Genomic DNA, 21434 nt, shown 5'->3' with positions numbered 1-21434 from the left:
GATTGTGAGAAAACGGTAGCTGCTATCAAAAAAAAGGATTAGACTGTGAGAAGTGTAGAAGTCTGGGCCAGATGTACGTGTGTTTGGTGTTGAGATATGGTTTAGAAAAATTAGTAAACGGTCGATTTAAAAAGACAGACTGCGGCAGGCTGCGAGACACAAAACTGGAGACTGTATTGGCTTACATGGAGCAGTAGAGCAGGGCTGCTGGTGCAAAATCCCTCCTTATTTAAATTTGGTGGGGGCTAACCCTTTTAAATTGAAATCAGAAGTGAGAAGAGACGTTTGTTTACAAAAGGATCCAAAAATTATGTGTCTCCTATTCACCGTTCGGAGTTTATGGCAATTTAAAAAAAAAAATTCAAGCGATTTCTCACCGCCTCTCGCACTCCAGCTGATGACATCACCCACTCTAGGGGCAGAAATTCTGAGCATTTTTTGAGAAACTTTCTGGTCTTCAGATCTAGGGACTAGCTACGCGCCGAAATTCTGGCGGAATATGAAAAATAAGAAGAAAAATGCGAGAGATTACAATAGTGGCTCAAGCTACGCTAATAATTGGATGGATATGAAGTTTCTCATAATTAGTCCTAATTACAACTAGGATGGTGACGTGAACGTTGTTTAGAGTCTAAACATCTTTTTCCAGATATTCTGATGTGACCTGAAAAATTTCCTCTCCAGTTGTTTTTTTCTGGCAAAGCCTTGCAAAATAGAAAGTTTTCTGTGATTGTGTCTCCATCCACAAAACGCACATTGGCCAAGAGTTGAGCATGTCCACTTATATCAGTAGACTCATTAAGTTGCAAAGCAAATTTATTACTGATACGGATCTTGTCCAAAACCACACTTTCAATGTCTTCAGACATCTCATTAATACGTCTGGAAATTGTGTTATCTGAGAGAGGGACTTTGGCTATTTCTTTAGCCGCTTCGGGTCCGAGCATCTCATTTACAATGGCTTTGCAAGCAGGAAGCATTAATTGCTCTGCCACAGTGTGGGACTTTTTTGATTTAGCCACAAGTTCAGCGACATGGTAGCTAGCTTTAAGGGCTCTCTCATTTACCTTTGCAGTTTTTCTCATGAAAGATGCCTGTTCTCCGTGTGTTCACGTAGGCGAACAAAATACTCAACATTTTTGTTTTGAAGTGAAGGGTGCTTCGTTTGGAGATGGCGTTTAAGCTTACTTGGGACCATAGCACTGTTGGAGAGCTTTTCATCACATACCAAGCACAACAGAGTCGGTGCCGTTGCATCTCCGGTAAAAGTAATTCCAAATGAAAGATAGCTTTTGCTGTATTGCCTTGCGCCATAAACTTTGCTGGACGTCACCGTCTTTGCTTTCTTTTGACCTCCACTCATACTAGGGCCTTCATCTGGGTCTGGATTTTGTCCAGGGTCCAGTTCAGAGTCAGCATTTTTCCTCTTTAAAAAAGTTATCCATCACTTTCACCGTCGTCCTGCTATCCACAATGCCACCATCAACGCCACCTGCCGCTGCATCCATGCGTCACTAATTTGCTTGTCTCCAAGGACAAGGCAATTAGCTACCTGCTGCTGCCACCTACTGGTATGGAAGAGTAGGCTGCTACTACATGATTACTCTACCAGGCGCTAGACCGCACAGGCACACAAATTGATAATTTCCCACGGCACACCTGACAATATCTCGCGGCACGCCAGTGTGCCGTGGCACAGCGATGAAAAACACTGGTTTAGACAGAAATATCTGTGTTGTACTCCCTTGTACAACAAAGGCCTGTATCAAAATCCTTTTTCCAAATCCATTTTAATTGTTCATATATATTAACATCTACCAGTGGAATACAGCCCTATGAATGAACAAGTCAGTGATTCCATATTGATGCAAAATATTCTTTATTGATATATGGTCGTAAAAAGTACAGCCTTTTTCCACAAGGAGTGGTATGAAGTTGAATATGACCTCTGCCATTCACAGCTGTTTGAAATGAGTTTCCAAGCCCAAATGAAGCAACCCGGGCAGGGGTTAAGGGGGTAAAAAGAGGCCGGAGCTGCTGTCCAAATTGCTGTATCAAAGTTATGTAAGGTGGCACAAAGAGAAGTTTGAACCAAACTGGTCATCAGCTGGGGTTCAACAGTTCAGAGAGTTCATCAGCAAAGAGGAACACTAGAAACAAGCAAACCCTCACCAACACTGACTGAAGCAGAATATTTCTTCAACAGCACCACAAATCACAGCCTCAAAAATGACCCCAGAGTTAAATCAACCAAAATGTACAGAAAGAGCTTTAGAGCTGTACTGCACAGCAATCATACAACTCAATCTTATTTCCTGAAATATCTAAACCCATATAAACAGCCTGATGCAAAACATGTTTGGATATACAAACTGTATCCGATAACAACTGTATGCATTAGTCTTCTTGATGTTATTTTCAGTATTTACCCTCCACCAGACCATGTAATCTCTAAACTGACTATAAGCAATGGGCCTTTAAAGAGCCAAATGTTTTAATTGTGCTTGTATGTCTTCCTAATAGTGGAACACTATGAATCCATGTTAGTCAGTGGCAGCATTTGATCATTTCTGGAACAATATCCTACGACAGAGTTTACAGGGAGAAAGGGCGTCTCTGCTTTCACTTTGTGTTCAAGCTTCTTACAGTGCTGCACACAGTAGCTCTCTACTGCCCTCTAGTGTCAGAACAACCAACAAGAACCAGATGTGAAATCCACCCTTTTCTCTCTCTGTCTCACTCACCACAAACACACACTTGTCCAAACTCTTTCATTCTTCACAGTGAGGTGTTGCACAAAAGCTGCACTGGTTTAGTATATACATATATTTATACATTACATCTGAAAGCAAGCATACAATTACAATGGGATAAAAATAGAACACAAAGATATTTCATTTTCGTTCTTACACAAGTCACTTTCTAAGTTTTGTGACTTTACAAGATGTAAAAAATTGGATTTATTATACAGTGAATGTAAAAGAATATGTTAGAAATTGTAATTTTGAACAATGCAATACTGTGTTTCAAAATGAATCATTACATTAATAACACTTGTCAAGGAGAAGTCAAGGGAGGGGAAGGATTTCTGGCTATTCTCTCACTGTAATGAATTGGCACCATTTGATCAATATTTGCACTGATTACTGATGGAATATTCAGCCTAAACCATAGTTTCCACATCTATTTTTCTGATCAGTCTCACTGATGGACATTGAACAGATCTGGTATGTTAACTGCTATTACTATTTGTTAAATTTGTATAGGTATTGGACTATTCAGTATTGTATTGTATTTCCTTGTCAGTATATAAGGGAATCTATTGATGTTCAATGTTACTTGAGAAGGTATTTTGTATGAAACCCATGAAACCTGTGTCTGCTGATGCTGTCGACCTAGTTCTTGTCTTGTTTCCTATCTGCCCCTGCTCAGCACCTGTTGCCCCTGCATCAGTGTGTGCACCTATCATTGTCTCTACAGTACTGAATTCAGCCCTTCCTCCACTCTCTGACTTGATCTGTTGACTGTTCCTCCTGACACCCATTACCTCTCCTTGGCCATCAGACCTCAGCCTTGTCCTCTTGCCTTGGTTCATCTGAACCTTCTCAGTCCCTGTTGCCCCTGCATCAACGTGTGCACCTATCATTGTCTGTATGTTACTATATTCAGCCCTTCCTCCACCCTCTGACTTGATCCTTCGACCATTCCTCCTGACACCCATTGCCTCTCCTTGGCCATCAGACCTCACCCATGTGCCCATGCCCTGGTCCATCTGAACCTTCTCAGTCCCTGTTGCCCCCGCATCAATGTGTACACCTATTATTGTCTGTATGTTACCATATTCAGCCCTTCCTCCGCTCTCTGACTGGATCCATTGACCATTCCTCCTGACACCCATGACCTCTCCTTGGGCATCAGACCTCAGCCTTGTCTGAACCTCCTCAGTCCCTGTTGCCCCCGCATCAATGTGTGTACCTATCACTGTCTGTATGTTACTATATTCAGCCTTTCCTCCACCCTCTGACTTGATCCGTCGACCATTCCTCCTGACACCCATGACCTCCCCTTGCCCATCAGACCTCACCCATGTCCCCATTCCCTGGTTCATCTCAACCACACCGTTGCCTGTTCTCCTAACAAGAGCTACAGTCCCGGCAGTCTTTCCCCCTTGCATGACGTGTTCAGCGTGTCCAGACATCCCGTTCAGCAGAATCATGCCCTGCAGGTTGGCGACAGGAGGCTCAGCCAGCAGCACAGTGCTCTGAAGCTGTGGTTGGACTACGTAGGGCATCGGCTGCAACATGGGACTGGCAGCGTAGTAGAGAGGCTGCTGCTGCTGTAGGAGGAGTACCTGTCCAGCAGGAGGCAGCATTGCTCTGGTAGCAGGACTAACATGACATGACTGAGCCATGCTACTGTTGCTGAGTGAAGCCTGCCTATGCATGCTGCTGGAAGCTGCTCCATTAAAGCCCATGACACTGGTGGACGACTGGCTGATGCTGACATTCTGGTTGCACTCTGTGCTCTCGCCATGGATACTGGGTGGTTTAGCTGTCTCCAATTTGGGCCCAGAAATGTGGTCAACTTTATCTACCACTGGGATGACAATACTTTGACGTGTGGGAGGAGTTGGAGGTCTAGGAGGAGAGCAGATGTCAGACAGGGTCTTGAACTTTGGTCCGAGGTCATTAAGGAACTGCAGGTCGTGGTCAGATCCCACGAGGCTGCAGGAGCCCACTGAGCCGGCAGAGGAGCCCTGGCCCTCAAAATCATACTCCAGCAGACAATCCCTCGATGTCTGCATCTCTGCTGCACAGCTCGCCTTCTGCACAGACATAACATCAACATGAACACAGAAGAAAACGAAAGACACGTTACTCCTGTCTTACACTTAACAACCTGCACACTTAAACTCTAATTCATCGGTTACACTGTCAGGTAGACCAGCCTAGGCTAATTTAGAAACATGCCATCTGAATACAATTAAAAAATCCTGATATAACACAAATGAAACATTATGCACAAGTAGGCTGCAGCTGTTCTCTGTGTGTTCTGATTGAGACCCATCCCTTCTGAAGTACTCAGTTATGAGCTCTGAACTAAAAAGCCATTCACATGTAAGATACTGTGAGATGTAAAGAATCAGTGGTCACTTCCAGAAACATTTAGTGAATTATCTACACCACCACCTAAATCAGAGTTCTGGTTATGCTGTTTGTTTTTTCCTTCTTCAAAGATCCAGTGAAATGAAAAATACACATTTCTGTAAAATGTTCAATTCTTTTTGATGATCTTATCCTACACTCATGGGTGTATACATTAATATATTCAGTCAGTGTGAATTAGGGTGACCTGAACTACACCGAAAGTGTATATTTTGATGTCACTTGGTAAAGTCTTTGTTCACATTTCCAAAAAATGTGATTCATTGATTCCTTCCTCATCCTTCGTCTCCTGATATGACAATGTAAGTGAGGGAGATATGCACGGAAAATAACCTCCTCCATAACACGATGATTCTCCACAGCAATGCCTCGTGCTCGCTCACTAAAAATGATACCTTGAAAAGCAGAGGCACTAATGGTGGGGTCCAGTCTGTAGCTGACTAACAGCATCCAGCACCCCACCACACTATTCCTGAGGAATATAGCACATTACACATGCTATTCTATGTATGACATTTTGAGACTACTTTGTGTAGAATTTGAATATTTCTGACTTTAGCACCCACCAGTGGTGGTATCAAACACGACACTGTGGCAGGACCTGAGCCAGGACTAATAGACAGCACCGTTTTTAACTGGAATTGTACTATGGTGCCATCAAAATAATGAATTACAATAATGGTATAATCACAACAAAAAGTAAACATAGTGGTTTTAACAATAATACTTTTATATTACCTCCTTTTCATCAAAATTCTAAAAATTAACAACACAATATATCATCTTTCAATCAATTTCAATCAACCAATCTCCAACAAGAATCCAACTTGATCAATACCATTATCAATAAATCTGTCACATGACAGGCATCAGACAGTCTAAAGTAAGCCAAACAAGAGGCTGAGCTCTCAGAGGCAACATACACTGGTCATGCTATTAGGGTTTTTTTTTTTTGGAATATATCTCACATGCTCACCATGAAACTAGACAGTTTATTTTTACGTCTTTCCTCACCTGTGTGTAGTACTCATGCAGAAACATATCAGGTAGGGCGATGTCATCCAGGCAGTCATATTGTTCTGCCATTGCGTACATCTCTCTCCAGCTCTCCCCGTACTCTTCGAAGCTGCTCTGCTGCATCCTTGTTGGCTCAAACCCGATCTGGGCAGTGCCCATGTTCAGAGGCATGAAGGCAGCTGTTGTGTTCGGGTTGGCTTTTGAAGCTACTTTGTTGGCCTGTGCAGCAGATATTACAGCGGGTGACATCTGGACTGGAGAGCTGAGCAGGGGGACGTCCTGAAGGGAACATGGACAGAGATCGAGAAGAGGCATACTCATTTTAGATTTAGAGTTTAATTAATAATTTAGGAGTGTAAGAAGCATGAACTGGTGCTGCTGCAATATTTTCATATCAGGAGTTTGTGGCCACTTGTTTTGTATGTATGTTTCAACGTTTGCTGCCTTTTAGGAATTAACCCCCACTATATAACCATTTGACCACAACGTACAGTGATATATTGTGGTCATATGGTTTATTTGATTCTTAAAACTGCATTCAGAGCCGCTTTATGTCTTTTTAAAAACATATTTTCCCTCATGCCTGTAATGGATATCTACAACTGGTGGTGTTGCAGGCGTTAATGTGCACAGACGGCAGCTTCTTTTGGATGAAGCTGCTGAATCTAAAGCAACAGTGGAAGGTGCACAAGTATGTGAAACGTTAAATTTAAAGTGTTAACATGTCCACATATGGACAGGGGAGTGCTGGAGACATATTTAATGATACCAAAAATACATTTGCAAAAACAATCAAGGCCCGCAGGACGAAACAGACGTCAGAGCACAGAGTGTAATAGCAACAGTGTTTTGTTACTAACACGACAACATTACAGTGTGAAACTTTGTTTGGTTCCCATTTAGAGAACCAGGACAGTGTACAAACACCAGACTTGTTTTCAGCGCACACATGGAACAGACAGCTAGCTGATCGAGAGGAGATACTCGCTAATAAAACTAAACCTTTAAGCTACTCATTTGTGCGTTTGGAATAAATTATTCTCAAATCAAATGCATGTACTCTTATATCAAAATCCAGTCATGTTTTCTTCCTGTAAAACATTATATTACAAGTAATACATACGTTTGAACCAACCAGTTTTAACCAATAACGTCATGACATCCATCCATCAATAAATCTTCAACTTTTAGCAGCACAGAGTTAAGATTCATTTGCCAACTAGCTACATAACAACAGCATGGTACAGCAGGGTATCTTTGGGTGTTTGCTGCCTCAAACCTTGTTCTGTGGGCTGGCCGAGGGCTACGTCTTTCTGCTTCAGTAATGGGATGGTGAAAGTGTTGAAGGAGGTGAGCAGTCCTCTACAACTGAATGGAGGCTAGCATCCAACTCTGAATTACTGTAATTCTCCATGTTTATTACGACACAGCCACCTTTCAAGATCTGGAGCTCAGTTCACACTCAGACTAATGTGCTACAGCATGCTTCCATCGCTGTGCACTCTTGACCACAGATACAGATTCACACTGTATATTTTACCTTGTCCTCTCCTCGGCCCTCTGTGTGATAGACAATCAGGTGATCTTTGGTTTCAAAAGGAAGCTCAGAGAAGCTCCCTGACATGTGTCCACACGAGCAGGACATCAGTAAGAGACCTGCGACTGAAAAACACAACCACAACAAAAGTCAAAATCAAATCAAAAGTCAAATGTCATCTTGCACAAATATTTTCTCGCACACTCCAAGTGGTAGACATGGAGATTTGTAAAAAAAAAAAAAAAAAAATGACACTCATAATGAATTTTACTAAATATTTGCCATAAGCCATGTGATGAGGAAGATGTCATTTCCAAAATGACATATATTGGTTCACGACTGCAGAAGAATCCTGCCCGTCAACAGGGTATCTTCAGTCATAATATCACTCAGTAAGGTTTTAAATGTTCCTGGTTTTTGAACCACAGGCCTTGATTAAGTGTATTTTAGCCATCATTTCTGAGTCATGCTAACATTATTCATACTCACGAAGCAGTGCCAGAAATCCCAGGATCAGTGCCCCCACTCCCAGTCCTGCAAATTTGGACGTGGATTTCTTGACAATCGCTCCTTGACTTTGACTCCTGGCTGCTTTACAGGTCTCTCCTCCCTCACAGGAACACACATGTAGGTTCAGGTACTGGGGGTCTGGGCAGGCCAGACCCTGTTTGTCCTTGATAATGAAGACAACCTTGTAGCGACCAGGCCACAGCGGTTTCAAAGCCCTGAGGGATACACTGGTATCTAAGAGAACAAAAGAAAAAGGGGGGGAGGCTTATGGTTCCAGTGCATCAATGTTCAAATAAAAAAGGTAATAATAAAGATAAGGTACCATACCATTCAAAGGTTCAAGCCTCCACTCTCCCTGACTCTTCTCTGTCACAATGCTGAAGTTGAAAGGGGCTGCATTTGGGTCTCCATCCACATCCACTGCCGTGACATTAATGATTTGAGTGTCTGAGCAGACGGCCTTCATATTGCTGGTCAGTGAGGGGCAGTTATCATTCACATCTCCCACCTGCAACGCTATTGTTCCAGTGACCATCTTAACAGGCAGGTCTGTGGGAATCAGAGAACACAAGGAGTCCACAACAGAAAGGACAACCAAGCCTGTGGGAGCCAAGCATCCACACTGAACTGCTGAAGTGTTAAGTGTCAGCTGCATAGTTGATATTGTTTCACAGTGTGAAGCAGTGGAAGCAAAGCCTTGACATGACTAGGCACCAGTTCAGCGCTGGTATGAAAAGTACTGTTTTCACTTATGGCCACAACAGAACGGATCAAAGAAAAACTAATTGCAAATTCAAAAGCTCAGCAACCCGAAACCTTCTCTAAACTCAGCACCTACTATCCATAAACAGAGCTTACCATGAGTCATACTCAGTATCTTGGCGTAGTAGGTCCCATTAACCAGGAATGGAGACTCTCTGTCTGGGTACTTTTGAAGTTTAATCTCTGCTGTTTCGGGGTCGATCAGCAGCCAGTTATCAGGATCATAGCCTTTAGCATATCTGAGGGAACAGCATGCAGCAACACCTTTTAGATTCCAACAATCAAAGCAGTCACATATTTCAATGTGTCTACTTATAATGTCATTTCTATTAATTCCTCTGCTGCAGAATTTCACAGTGAACACAGAGTTAAATGATGATCACATCCTGTACAATTTGTTGCAAGTTAAAGATGATGTTCTGTTTTCTCATTGTCATCAAATCCCTCGAAAAGACAAAATCAGTGATGTGTTTGTCAGTAAGTGTTAATTCATCTCTTAATAGCCCACTGACTTCCCTACTCATGTGACCTTTCAGGCTTGTTTAAAAAAAGGCTCAGTAATGTCTTAAAACAGCTGGTCACTTTAGTTTTTAGCAAACGTTGCTAAACAGGATGAAATAGTGCATTTGTGGGGTAGTGTTTTATACTATTAAATCCACATTGCAATCTATTATTGTATTTATATGTGATTATTGTTTCTGAAGATGCATTTCAGGACCACTGAAGGTAAAGTAAAGTGTGACTGTATCTCACCGAACGTTCTCTGCAGGCTTTCCACTATCAGCGTCGCTGGCTGCAAACACGGCAATCACCTTCATTAATGTATTTTTCTTTGGGTCCTCTGAAACCGCCACAGGTTTCGTTGAGGGTTTGAAGGTGATCCCCTCGGGCTCGTTCTCCACTGTGATGCTCACTGGGTAAACTTTGCCTTTTATTGGCTTCTTTTTGTTGCCGGGGTTTTTAGCTGTGCCGCCAGTCCCAGAACTCCAACCACTCGTGCCTCCCTTTCCTCCTCCTCCTCCTCCTCCTCCTCCTCCCCCTCCTCCTCCTCCTCCTCCTCCTCCTCCCCCTCCTCCTCCTGCTCCTCCTGTCCCACCTGCCCCTCCTGCCCCTCCTGCTCCTCCTGCCCCACCTGCCCCTCCTGCCCCTCCTGCTCCTCCTGGCCCCCCTGCCCCTCCTGCTCCTCCTGGCCCCCCTGCCCCTCCTGCTCCTCCTCCTCCTCCTCCCCCTCCTCCTCCTCCTCCTCCTCCTCCTTGACCCCCACCATCACCATCGTCTCCCCACGGATATGGGGCCACATTGGATACTACCACTCCCAGGTTGATATCAGGATTCTCCTCAAAATCAACAGGCTGGAAGCAAAGACAGAATTGAACCTCATCAGTTCCTCTCACAGGACACCGTTAAACAACAACTACTGAAAATGAAGGAACACGTTGTCCAATAAACCACAAACTGTAGTACGACTGAACAGCAATTAACACACTTCTCGACATGCTGTTTAGCCATTAGGCATAAAAAGACAGACTTTACTCTAAAAGTCACATTTGACGATTGCGCTTTTGGTGAAAAGGAAAATGTCAGAGTGATCTAGCCAATATCCATGGAAATGAAATAAATAAATCTAAAATCAAAAAATTATTTGTTCAAATAGAATAAATGATTAGGTTTTAAACTGTTTTTATGAACATTATTATTTAGGAAAAATTAACATACTACTAACTACTTACAAAGATTAGATCAGCCAGTGAACCCATGTATTCATCTGCATCTGTATCTGTATGTAAGATTTTGGCAGAGGTACATTTTTAAAGTTTTCCTCATTTTTTTTTTTTAGGATTTGATGCTTTTGTGCATTTTGACAGAAGGAATCAGAAGGAACTTTTCTGATAAAGCTACTAGCTGATTTGCTTAACTTGAAAACATAACTGCTAACTACAATAGCACAGTCATAGTCGTCTCTTTAAAATATAATGAGGTTGAAAGAATAATAATAATAACAATAATAATAAATGTTTCTTGTTTCATTTGAAACCTCATTTCTTTAAAGCTAAAAAGTAGCTGTTCCCCTTTAGTTTTTTTTTTTTTATATATATAGTATTTGCTGCTTGGCTTATGTATAATGATACTGTGCATACTGAGATTAGAATCAAACACCTTGCATCTTCTTGATAAATAATCATGTGTTCTTAAGGGGGTGCATCCTCAACCAGTTCAGGTAAAGACAGATCTACCTTTTCAAGCATCAGGACACCCTCGTTGGTTTTGGGATCGGTCTTTATGCTGAACGTTCCATTTTCATTTCCGCTGACGATGTGAAAAACAGCCAGCCAGTTGTCAGTTTTCTCCTCATCAGCATCCAGCGCTTTGAACCTCATGACCTCCTTCTTCGCTGTGTTCTCCATAATGCTGCCTGAGTACTAAGAGCACAGCACAGACAAGAAACATGTTTCATTTTCACATTATTATTTTGAATAGATTAAAGGAACAGTTCAACATTTGGGGAAATATGCTTATCTGCTTTCTAGTGGAGAGAGATGAGAAGACTGATATAACTCTCAGAATTGTTAGATATTAAGCTGCAGCCAGTTAGCTTAGCACAAAGACTGGAAGCAGTGGCAAACAGTAAGCATGGCCCTGCAGCTCCTCTAAAGCTCACTACTGACATATTATATTACCTGATTTGTGCAAGAAGGTGCTGGGCAATGATGTAGTTAATTATGCCCCTTTTACATTAGACAAAAAATGATTTGAACATCTGGGTTTTGTCTGCAGTGGGAAAGTAAAATAAATCTGCATTCATTCCACCATCTAAAAGCTATAACAAAGTAAGCACCAGTCTGCATGCTGCTTTCTATTGTTCCCTGTTAGAAAGTTAGTAGTCAGTAGTTAGTTGTTAGAAAGGCAAACTCATCTGCTGGCAAACATGGCGGTGCTGCATCAAATGCGGGTATGCAGGTATTAAGAAAGCAAATGTCTTTAAAAATTCAGTGTAAATATCCACCCAAAGTGTCTTATTGGTTTAGTGATGTAACGCAATTCATACAATTAAAGACAATTATATATACTATCAGGGGATCCAGGGACAAATTCTTCTCTGTCTGGGATCCAGTACTGAAGCATTTAGATAAACTTAAAACTGTGCCCACTTAATTAACGTGTGGTGGCCATCTCTCCCATATGCTTTTGTGATGGTGATTGTATTTATGTGAATTACTTCTTGCTTAGTGCATAGCTTGTATATTTGTTTTTGTGTATGTGTATATGTGCATATGTATATATATATATGTGTGTATATGTGTGTGTATGCATATGTATCTATTCTTCTATTTTTATTGTAATCATATGTTCTATGTTGCTAATGCTCAATAAAAAGACATTTAAAAAAAATCAGTGTATATATAAGTAAGTGACTTTTCATATTATTAAATGTTCATGGACAGAAAAATTGTGTTTATAAATAAGAAGCCACACAAATTACATTCAAGAAAAAACTCTGTCCCACTGTTTTTTAACAATAACATTTGGAATTAAGTACCATGACTTATCTTTCTTCTTAAAATGTTAAACTCAGTTCAACTTGAAAATAATGATAGATGACTGGAAATCAAGCACACTGAGCTTCTTCTTGATTGTGTGACTTGCAGAAGGCAGATGTTTTGTTAAATGGCCTCAGCATGAAGGACAACAAATGTTAAAGTTTCGTAGCCAACACTGTTGGAGAAATCACTTTGAGAACAATAATTGAGAATTGATTTGTAGAAACTGAATCGTTCTATGTCCAGGCCATGGGTCAGTAACAGGATGAGAGGCAATGTGTAGTTGTTGGAGGGAGCTGGCTGGGAATGTAGGCTGCACACAGTATGTTGACGGTGTAGAGAAATACTGGGGAGGGCTGTTCACACGCTGTTTTAAGTCACTGACACTGTTTATTTCTCATCATCAAAACAAAGTTACCTCATCTTTTTCCAGGACGGGTTTGTTATCATTGATGTCTGCTACTTTGATAAGAATAGTTCCGGTGCCTGTGTTGCCTCCAGGAGCTCCACCCATATCCGTTCCTTTAATTGTTAGGTTGTAGAGGCTTTGTTTCTGTGGGCAGAAGAAGGAGCAGGAAAGATTTGATATAGCTGATGTACAGCATATGAAACTTGAATCAGTTAAGTTGTACCAGAGTCACACCACACTTATCTGACCTCTCTGTCCAAGGTGTTTTCTTTGACATAGATGGATCCGTTGTATCTGTTTATGTAGAACAGGTCTCTGCCATCAGAGGGCTCCTGCTTCAGAATGCTGTACGCAATCTTTGAATGGCTGCAGTTGGCCTTGTCTGCATCAGTAGCTGTAACCACAGCAACCAGAGTCCCTGGGCGAAAAATAGAAAAACAATATTCAGTAGCTGTTTTCATCAGTCGATAACGCTGCTGTAATTGTCTTGTCTCTGTTCTCTTGCCATCAGAATGAAACTGAATCAGGATTTTCACGGTTGAGAGTCAGACAGAGTGTGACTGAAGAGTCATTCACACTGCACAGCAGTAGAGGAGGTCGCACCAGCCTCTGGTTCAGAAGTAGCTTATTTAACTTGACTAATCCTGAATCAGGCTTAACTTGATTTGGGACATCAGCAAATGTCAAGAGTCCTGGTTAGGATGCAAACTGCTTTGCCCATGATAGAAACAAAAGCATGCCTGCATGCTCAGATTGTCACTGTACAGCCCAGCTGGTGGCTCCTGGAGGCTGCTCCACAGTTACATGATGGACCAAAAACATTCATGTGTTTGCTATTCTGATGGTTTTACCATTGTAGCTAGAAAACAAGTCTGTCCAGAGAGTGTGCTGCAGAAAAATGTCCAAATTAGAAAAGGTTTACCCTGTGAGGACCATTAATATCCACCGCAGGTCTCATGGTGATCTGACCAAACATCAGCATCGTCATTTAGATAAATTGAGCAATCTGTGTGCTGAATTTGGTTTGGCTCATTTCTCTTTTCTGTGGCAGTAGAAGTAAGGCACATACCCAAATGGCAACTTAAGAAGACAGGATTTGAATCCCATATTGAGTGCTGGTGGCAGAAAACAACGTGTTACCTGGTGGACTGGACTCTTTGACTGCAGCTGGAGGCACGCGGGCAAAAACAGGCGGATTATCATTCTCATCGTCCACATCAAACCTCAGGTCTATTCCCTCTTCAGCCACGGTGCCGTTAGGAAACCTGACCCATCCTCTCACCTGAGCACAAGCGAAGACACACACATGTTCAAGTGGGAGAGCAACTCACTCGGTTTTCACAGCTTTTCAAGTTAAAGAATTAGTCGCCACTGATCACTTTTTCATTTTTTATTTTCATGTGGATTTTTCTTGAAAATTCTTGTGACCGGCACTACTTTCTTTGCGCACCATGATGACTATCACTGCTCTTCTGTTTAGTTACAGAAAAACACACAAGAAATGCAAAATGTAGCAGAAAATTTGTCAAAAGTTTAACATTTCTGTGAATTCACTCACAACCACTTGTATGAGTTTGGTCTTTGGTTTTAAACCTCTGCCAGTTGAGGCCACTGTATTCATTGTACTTCAGCATTGTTAAATGTTGAAGTCTAGTTGAGGGTTGATTAGTGAGTAGAAGTGTAATAAGCTGTGTCCTCACAATGTAGGTTTCTTTCTTCTCTCTGTCCAGTTTTCCTCGGACATACACCAGTCCAGTATTCTCGTCTACAACGAACAGGTTCACTGGTGGTTGACTGGCCCCCTGACCCTGCAGAGAGTAGAACAGGTTCTTCCCTCCATTCTTGTCTGACCTGATCTGAGGATGATAACAACAATCATAACATCAGTGAAGTTATTAAGAACACATTACAATATAATACGATCAGTGTTGTCTGTCTCACGTCTCAGTCAAACCTCGGTGACACTTAAAGTATGAAATTCTGCTCACACTGACTAGAAACAAGTTAAAGCTCATGTGAACAAACATAAAAACAATTCTAATTTAACTCATGTATTTTTAACACAATTTTAATTCTTCACCTTCATCAGCTCAAGAAGACCACAAAGTTGTGGGACTGCATCTAACACACCATCTGCTCTGCTGGAGTTTGGATTTCAGCTCAAAGAAAGTTCCACAAAGTTGTATTTATTAATGTTTGAATTCAAAGAATCGTACTCCTTCTCTCTCTCTGACTGCACTCTGGGAGTGAGTACGATGAGTACTCTGAAGTGTGATGATTGTGTGACTTTTCCACTCTTGTTTTAGTTTGTGTGTAGTCGCTGCTCTGTTCTTTGGGGAAACAGTGGTTTGTGGATGCGCCGGCTGCTCGCGTGGCCGGTCAGCAAGGCTGCGGGCGGAGGGTCCGACTTGCACAAACTAACACACCAACAGGCCGTCAAGCTTTCTCCAGCTCTCGTGTGTTTGGCTGAAGAGTGTTGTCTAGCTACAGTTCAGGCTGTTGAAAGTGTTAAATCTGCATCCAGCATCACGATGCTGTCGTGTTTTTTCTCCACAGGAGAAAGTGAATCAGCTGTTTGAGAGTGCAGTCGTGATTAAAGATACTGTCCAGCTACACACTGTCTATTATTGAAAGTTGGATAATGCAATGATTAGCAGCTGCCTCTACAACAGGTGCTGCACACATGCTGGGTGCCTCAGCCTCGTGCTACAGGGCACGGGAACAGATGTGAATATGGGTACAATAATGATACGCTTTTTGTGCAAGAAAAGTTTTAATGCACCGCCCGATGAAGAAGTCGAGCCTGAACACGAGAGCTGCAGCAGAGCGTGACAACTTTCATCGCTCCTGGCAAAGCATTTTTATGTTTGTGGAGCTGTTTCCAACTCTGCTTTGTCTCGAGGGTCTGTGTGTGTATTTATGAGTTAAGCCTAACACATGCATCAAAATCACAGATGATTCTCAGCAATCAAGTTTATGTCTTCTTCTTCAGGAGATCTTAGGTCTCATTCTGAGTTATAACAGAGCAGGACCACTCATGCAGAAGGTTTTTCGCTCTCTCTCTCTCTGAGCTCCAGCAAAAAAACCAAATAAATCTCTTTTTACGAGTGAGGACGCTGACGGGATTGTTGCAGAGGTTTAGCACAACAATCTGCCTCAGCGGGTCCCTTCCCCATTTAATACATCTTTAAATACAGCCAGAAGGAGTCATGTTTATAATGTTTTTAAGAAAGTCTTCACAATCTGAAATCTCAGGAAATTTCGGCCTCTCCTCTCAGCACACTGTATTACTGTACACAGCTTTCACTACAACATTATAGAAAATTATATCTGTTACAGTATTTAGGTCTTCATTATTACCTGATCATAAGACAAAGGTGGAAAACTATCTGGCCCAAATACTGAGAGAGGACTAAAAATCTGACTGACTGGTGTTAATACATGGGATAATGTTCAATACTAACTAAAATAAAAGTCTGACTTATTAAACTTTTCTGATGCCCCTGAGGCAGAAGAGCACCTCAACCAGACAGAGTCTTTTTTTCAAAAACATCAGATCCTGCCAGTCTACTGGGGAAAAGAGCTGCCAAAAGTCGTATTTCAAGAATGCTGGACTGAATTCAAATGATACCTTTGCCGTGTACAGACACACAATGTGAAAACACAGAGGTGACATGGAAATTTCTTACCCTTGCAACATAGCCTCTTTCACTGTAGTCGACGTTCTCTTTAAGCTTCTGTGTCGGGATAAGCCAGTCCCTCTTTTGGCGTCTGAGCTGTGGGACGTTGGCTGCGCCGCTGCCCCACTGCAGGGAGAAGAGGACATTCATGTCACATCACTGTAGCACTGTTGGTACCACTATTTGTTTCTGTTTTTAGGTCAATTATTTTACAGAAATGACCTAAAAGCACCAAGATATTGGAATTCACAGGGCTCATTTGCTGTCGGCACCACTATTTATGATCAATCCTGAAATGTAAAATGTAAATGACGCCACCCCTCAGCATGGTGACATTCTGGACATACTGTTTCAGTATGAGAATGACCTATTTCTGACAACCTAATCGTAACAAAGAGCAAAAGGGAATTTTTGGTTCAAAAGACCTTGAAGTCCTGTAATATTATGAGATCAATTGACTCACACACTGCTGACTGCTCTTTAAATGACGTGGCTGCCATGTCATCTGCTCTAAATACAGCAGAATGAAGGAAAACTGGACTCATGGTTCACTGTAATATATACAAAGAAGCCATGACTGTCTGTACCACAGCAATACGTCTGCCACAGAGGACTGCTTTTCCAAGATTATGAATCTAAAGCTCTTGAACAAACTGCCCACAGATATCAGGGAAGCAGCTCGCTGAAAATGATTGACTTTAGCTTTTAACTAGCTCTGACTTTTTTTATAACAAGCCAGAAACTTTTGTGCACTGCTGCACTTCTTTTCATTAGTTCATTTACTTTTTCATGCTGCTCTGTTTTTGACTTTATTTCATTTCTATTATTCAGTGAGTTTAATTTCCATGCAAGGTTTTCTCTTTATTTTATTTTCATCCTGATTTTTATCTTATTTTTACTAGATTTACTATCATCAATTGGGTTTCATTCTCCATTGTATTTTACATTATTGTGCTATCTTCATTCCATGTCTTTTTTAGGTGACGCACATGGTGTCTGACAGTCTGAAACTCCTTCGGCATCTCATACAGGCTGTAGTGTTCATTCACCAGTTTGATATCACAACTGCGAATGTATTTATAGCACTGCAGCTGTTGCTAACATGATGCTAATGCTGCACAGCTGGTGTAGACCAGGTGTTGCTGTTCAACCTCTGTGGAGCAGGAATATGATAACTTTATGGCAAACTGCCACATCTTGACATTTTGTCCTGGGGAATGGCTAAAATGCACTTTCCAAAAAAAAAAAAAAAGGATGATAAAAATCACAATTCATAAATAATTTCAAATTAAGTTTATAAGTGTCTCTGAGTAACATTTCACAGTCACTGAAATTGTCAACAACCCAGCAGACTGTGCTCTACTATAAGGTTACATGTCTGACCTTAAATTTCACCTCACCATGTGTACGCCTGCTCTGAAGTATGCTCGAGGCGCACCCATTCTCACCTCACATTCCTCCAGCGTATGTGTGGGAGAAGCTGCGCTCGTGCTTTGTGTACACACTTATCGTTTATACTGGCCCCAGGTATTTTCATTCTGTCTGATGGTTTAACTGGGTGTAGAGTTGTCATTCATTCAGGTGTCTAAAACAACTATAATCATAGTGACTCAGCAGGTTTTCTTCGAAGGATTGGATCAAAATGTGTAAAAAGCTGGCTTCCCCCATCGGCTCGAAAGCTAAATCCGACCAGTCATGAGGTAACTTATTTAAATTAAACTGTATAAGAAAACAATATATTCAATGTTCTCCACTCATGAATCTGTGTCTAACTCTACTGTACTTCCATCGCTTTGTGATGAACAAGAGTTTCTGATTTGTGAAACCATCAGACTTCCTGTGCCAGCGTACCATGGACATTTTGTGTTGGCTTAAGATCCAAACCTGGATACCCAATCACCTGAATCTGTCCATTTACAATACTTGGTATTATAACGTAAGAGTGCACATTTCCCCATTTTTCAGCTTGTGGCAGGAGGCTTTGATGGCCTACAGGTGGGAGACGGGAGCTGCTGTGTGTCCGTGATCTATGATGAGCCTCAGTCAAAGCCACAAAGTAACAGACTGAGTCTGTAGACCACATTTTTACTGTGTGCTGGCCTGCGGTGGTCTCCTGAGAGGGCTTTGTGTACAGACACAATGCAGTTTAAAGGGCTTTTGCAGAATGATTTGTTTCCACATAGCTCAAGTATCCACTTTTATAAAACTCAACCACATTCACGCTAATAAAGAGTATGCTCATTTTTTTTCTTTTGCTTTAAAATATCTATTTTATATTATATATTATCTTTGAAAAAACAACTAAAATCTTACTGGTTTTCTTTATTCTATTCTCATAAAATAAAATCAAAAAGTCTTTCATACAGAGAGGGGGTCTGTGCAGTCAGTGTGAAAATGTGGCGTTAATGTATATTCACAATAAAGAATGATAAAAAAATTGTCCCGCCATTCTTTTAACATGAGACTGAGGGTCATCCACATCAGTCACAGTCTTATCAGCTGATGCGTGGGCTTCCTGTAAACACATGTAAACCTGTACTTAGAAGATTAAGACTTGTTTTTTTGTGATATTAACTCAGCATATAGACGCGATCAACAGCGTGCCATACATGTTGGTTGACTAATGGTCACTTTGATTAATGCTTCCTGTAAATGTTCGCTCTGAAATCCCCTTTTTCTTATTAAACCATAAATACAGAAACAACAACAACAACCATTATAGGCTTACAGGGCATGCACCTCGTCAGTTCATCTTATTCATGACACAATATATAGAGAGCTACTTTGTTCTGTCGGTATGCAACCACGAACTTTAGCAACTTAAAAACCTCAAAGTTAATGAAATAACAACACGTCCATTAAGACATAATAAATAAGATAAACAGGATGCAGAAACATTTGCATTTGTTAAAACTGTTGATTTTCTGACAGTTTTCGTGAAGAGTTTTTCCCTTCTTGTTAGGGAGGGGAGGCAGTTAGGGCATGTCCACACTGATACGAGATCAAAAAAACAGAGTGGCGTCACTTTCTGCTTTGTATGCAAATATATTATGTAACTTGAAGTAATTATGGTTTCAAAGTTCACTACAAGAAGATCAAGTCAGTACAGTTCCTCTTCCAGGAATCCCAAATTGTTTTTATTTTACCTGCCTGGAGAGAATACTCTCCTAACAAGCATATCCAAAGCAAAATTAAGACGTAAACCATGATCCCAACACCACAGGCTTCATTGTTTTTTGGACTATTTTGCATAGTAAATACAGAATCAGTATACAACATGAACACACTCTAGTGAAAAACATTTGCAACATTCTTTAGCACATCAGGTCAAACAGCAAGTCCTAATCTACAGAAATGGTACAGAACAAGCCATTATCATCAAAGCTGCTTATAAATACTACAATGATAATCATTCAACAATGCAACATCATTTTGCACAATGTTGTCAGGGTTTTCAGCCACATCTTCCTCATGAGATGCGTTCGCTTAACATACTTCATTTTTAAGTAACTGAACCAACATCCATTAGGAAAAGAAAACAAAATCAACCTTCCCACCACGCTTCAGTCAACCTGATGTCCTATTAGTCTCTAACATTTAGTTAGGCATGACTTAGAAATCAGTGAACTGTGGGTGAAGTGAAACAGATATACAGAGGGAGAGGCCTGAGTGGGGTCATGGCACAAAGTCATAAAAGAGCGTCTTTAAAACTAAACCAATTCCAGCTAATTCAAAACTAATTCCTAACTAAGGTGCCACTAAGACAGCATTGCATCTCTTTAAGGCTTGTTATTTTAGACTTTATGTGCAGATTGTGTTGATTGTTAAAGGTGGATTCAAAAAAAAGAACACGTGACGCCATGTGTTTAGACTAGCGTGCTCTATCTGACCACCGCCATTTTCCATTTTTCTCTCTTTCTTTCTTTTCTCTTAAATCTTTTTAAATTGTATTTTAAAATAAAATGCATTATTATTTATTATTATTATTATTATGTACTTGACAGCGGAAAAAAAACAGGGATCATTCCAGCTGAGGCAGAGGCCTGGATGGAAAAATGTTTATCAGACCTATGATGATGTTTGTTACACTGACGTGAAGGGAAATTTAACACTGTAGGAACATTGGGTGTGAACTTAAAGAGTTTTTTCATATTTTTACTTCACATATAAAATCAAAATGACTTAAAATGATCTCATCATAAATTAAATTTTCAAGTAATTTTCCCTCCACATGGCTTTTCACCTGTTTTCCATTTATACGTCCTTTTTCATCCTTCTCTTCATTTCTCTGACTCCCTTCCCTCTTACATGCAGGCACATCGAGGTTCATCCACAGACTCACACACACACAGACAAACAGGTGTGAACTCACCATAGTGGACAGGTGAAGCAGTAAAACAATGGCTAACATGGCGTCCATGTCTCAGGTAAAAGGTAGGCAGAGTGGGTAAAGAGCGTTCCTCCACACACACTGAAGCTCAGTGTGCTGCAGCGATGTTAGCGGCTCCTCAGAACGTGGAATGTCTCACTCACATCATCCTCTCCTCTTCTCTTCAGCTGCTCCTCCCTGCTCTCCTCTCTTATCTATCAGTCCTCTTCACTCCCCTCCCTCCTCACGACTCCTCCTGCCACACTCACAGCTCTCCCATCACGGACCATACGGGGAAAAGTCGAAATTCACGTTACAGATTTGATTTTTGTTTTTTGACTTTGAGAAATTCAGTGAAAGTTATCATTCAGAACCATTTCCGAACGTGTCATTGTCCTCTGAAATGAATTTACATTACTCATCAAATTAAGTTTGTTAAAGCTGCA

The 21434-nt window shown here is 41.2% G+C and overlaps 1 protein-coding gene across 1 annotated transcript; it reads right to left on the bottom strand.

The window, feature by feature from the left end:
* Positions 1-1873: 1873 nt before the first annotated feature.
* On the bottom strand, positions 1874-21153 carry LOC121605326 (desmoglein-1-like). The gene is made up of 15 exons (XM_041935198.1): positions 20992-21153; positions 16629-16745; positions 14640-14795; positions 14080-14221; positions 13188-13357; positions 12949-13083; positions 11226-11411; positions 10256-10343; positions 9745-9985; positions 9088-9230; positions 8557-8778; positions 8209-8463; positions 7723-7844; positions 6180-6461; positions 1874-4825 (listed from the first exon to the last, which is right to left on the bottom strand). Exons 1-15 carry the CDS (start codon positions 21037-21039, stop codon positions 3320-3322), a joined length of 3813 nt encoding a protein of 1270 aa, XP_041791132.1. The 5' UTR covers positions 21040-21153; the 3' UTR covers positions 1874-3319.
* Positions 21154-21434: the final 281 nt, after the last annotated feature.

Source organism: Chelmon rostratus, chromosome 4, assembly GCF_017976325.1.
Source record: "Chelmon rostratus isolate fCheRos1 chromosome 4, fCheRos1.pri, whole genome shotgun sequence".
Taxonomy (NCBI): domain Eukaryota; kingdom Metazoa; phylum Chordata; class Actinopteri; order Chaetodontiformes; family Chaetodontidae; genus Chelmon; species Chelmon rostratus.
The sequence above is the reverse complement of the archived record's forward strand: the minus strand, read 5'-3'. Positions and strand labels throughout refer to the sequence as shown.

Excerpts from the sequence above, each read along its gene's own strand:
- LOC121605326 (XM_041935198.1), bottom strand. The coding sequence starts at position 21,039 with ATGGACGCCATGTTAGCCATTGTTTTACTGCTTCACCTGTCCACTATG. Across the intron at positions 16,746-20,991 it reads TGCTTCACCTGTCCACTATG|TGGGGCAGCGGCGCAGCCAA; the intron begins GTGAGTTCACAC and ends TTCTCCCTGCAG. Across the intron at positions 14,796-16,628 it reads AAAGAGGCTATGTTGCAAGG|ATCAGGTCAGACAAGAATGG; the intron begins GTAAGAAATTTC and ends TATCATCCTCAG.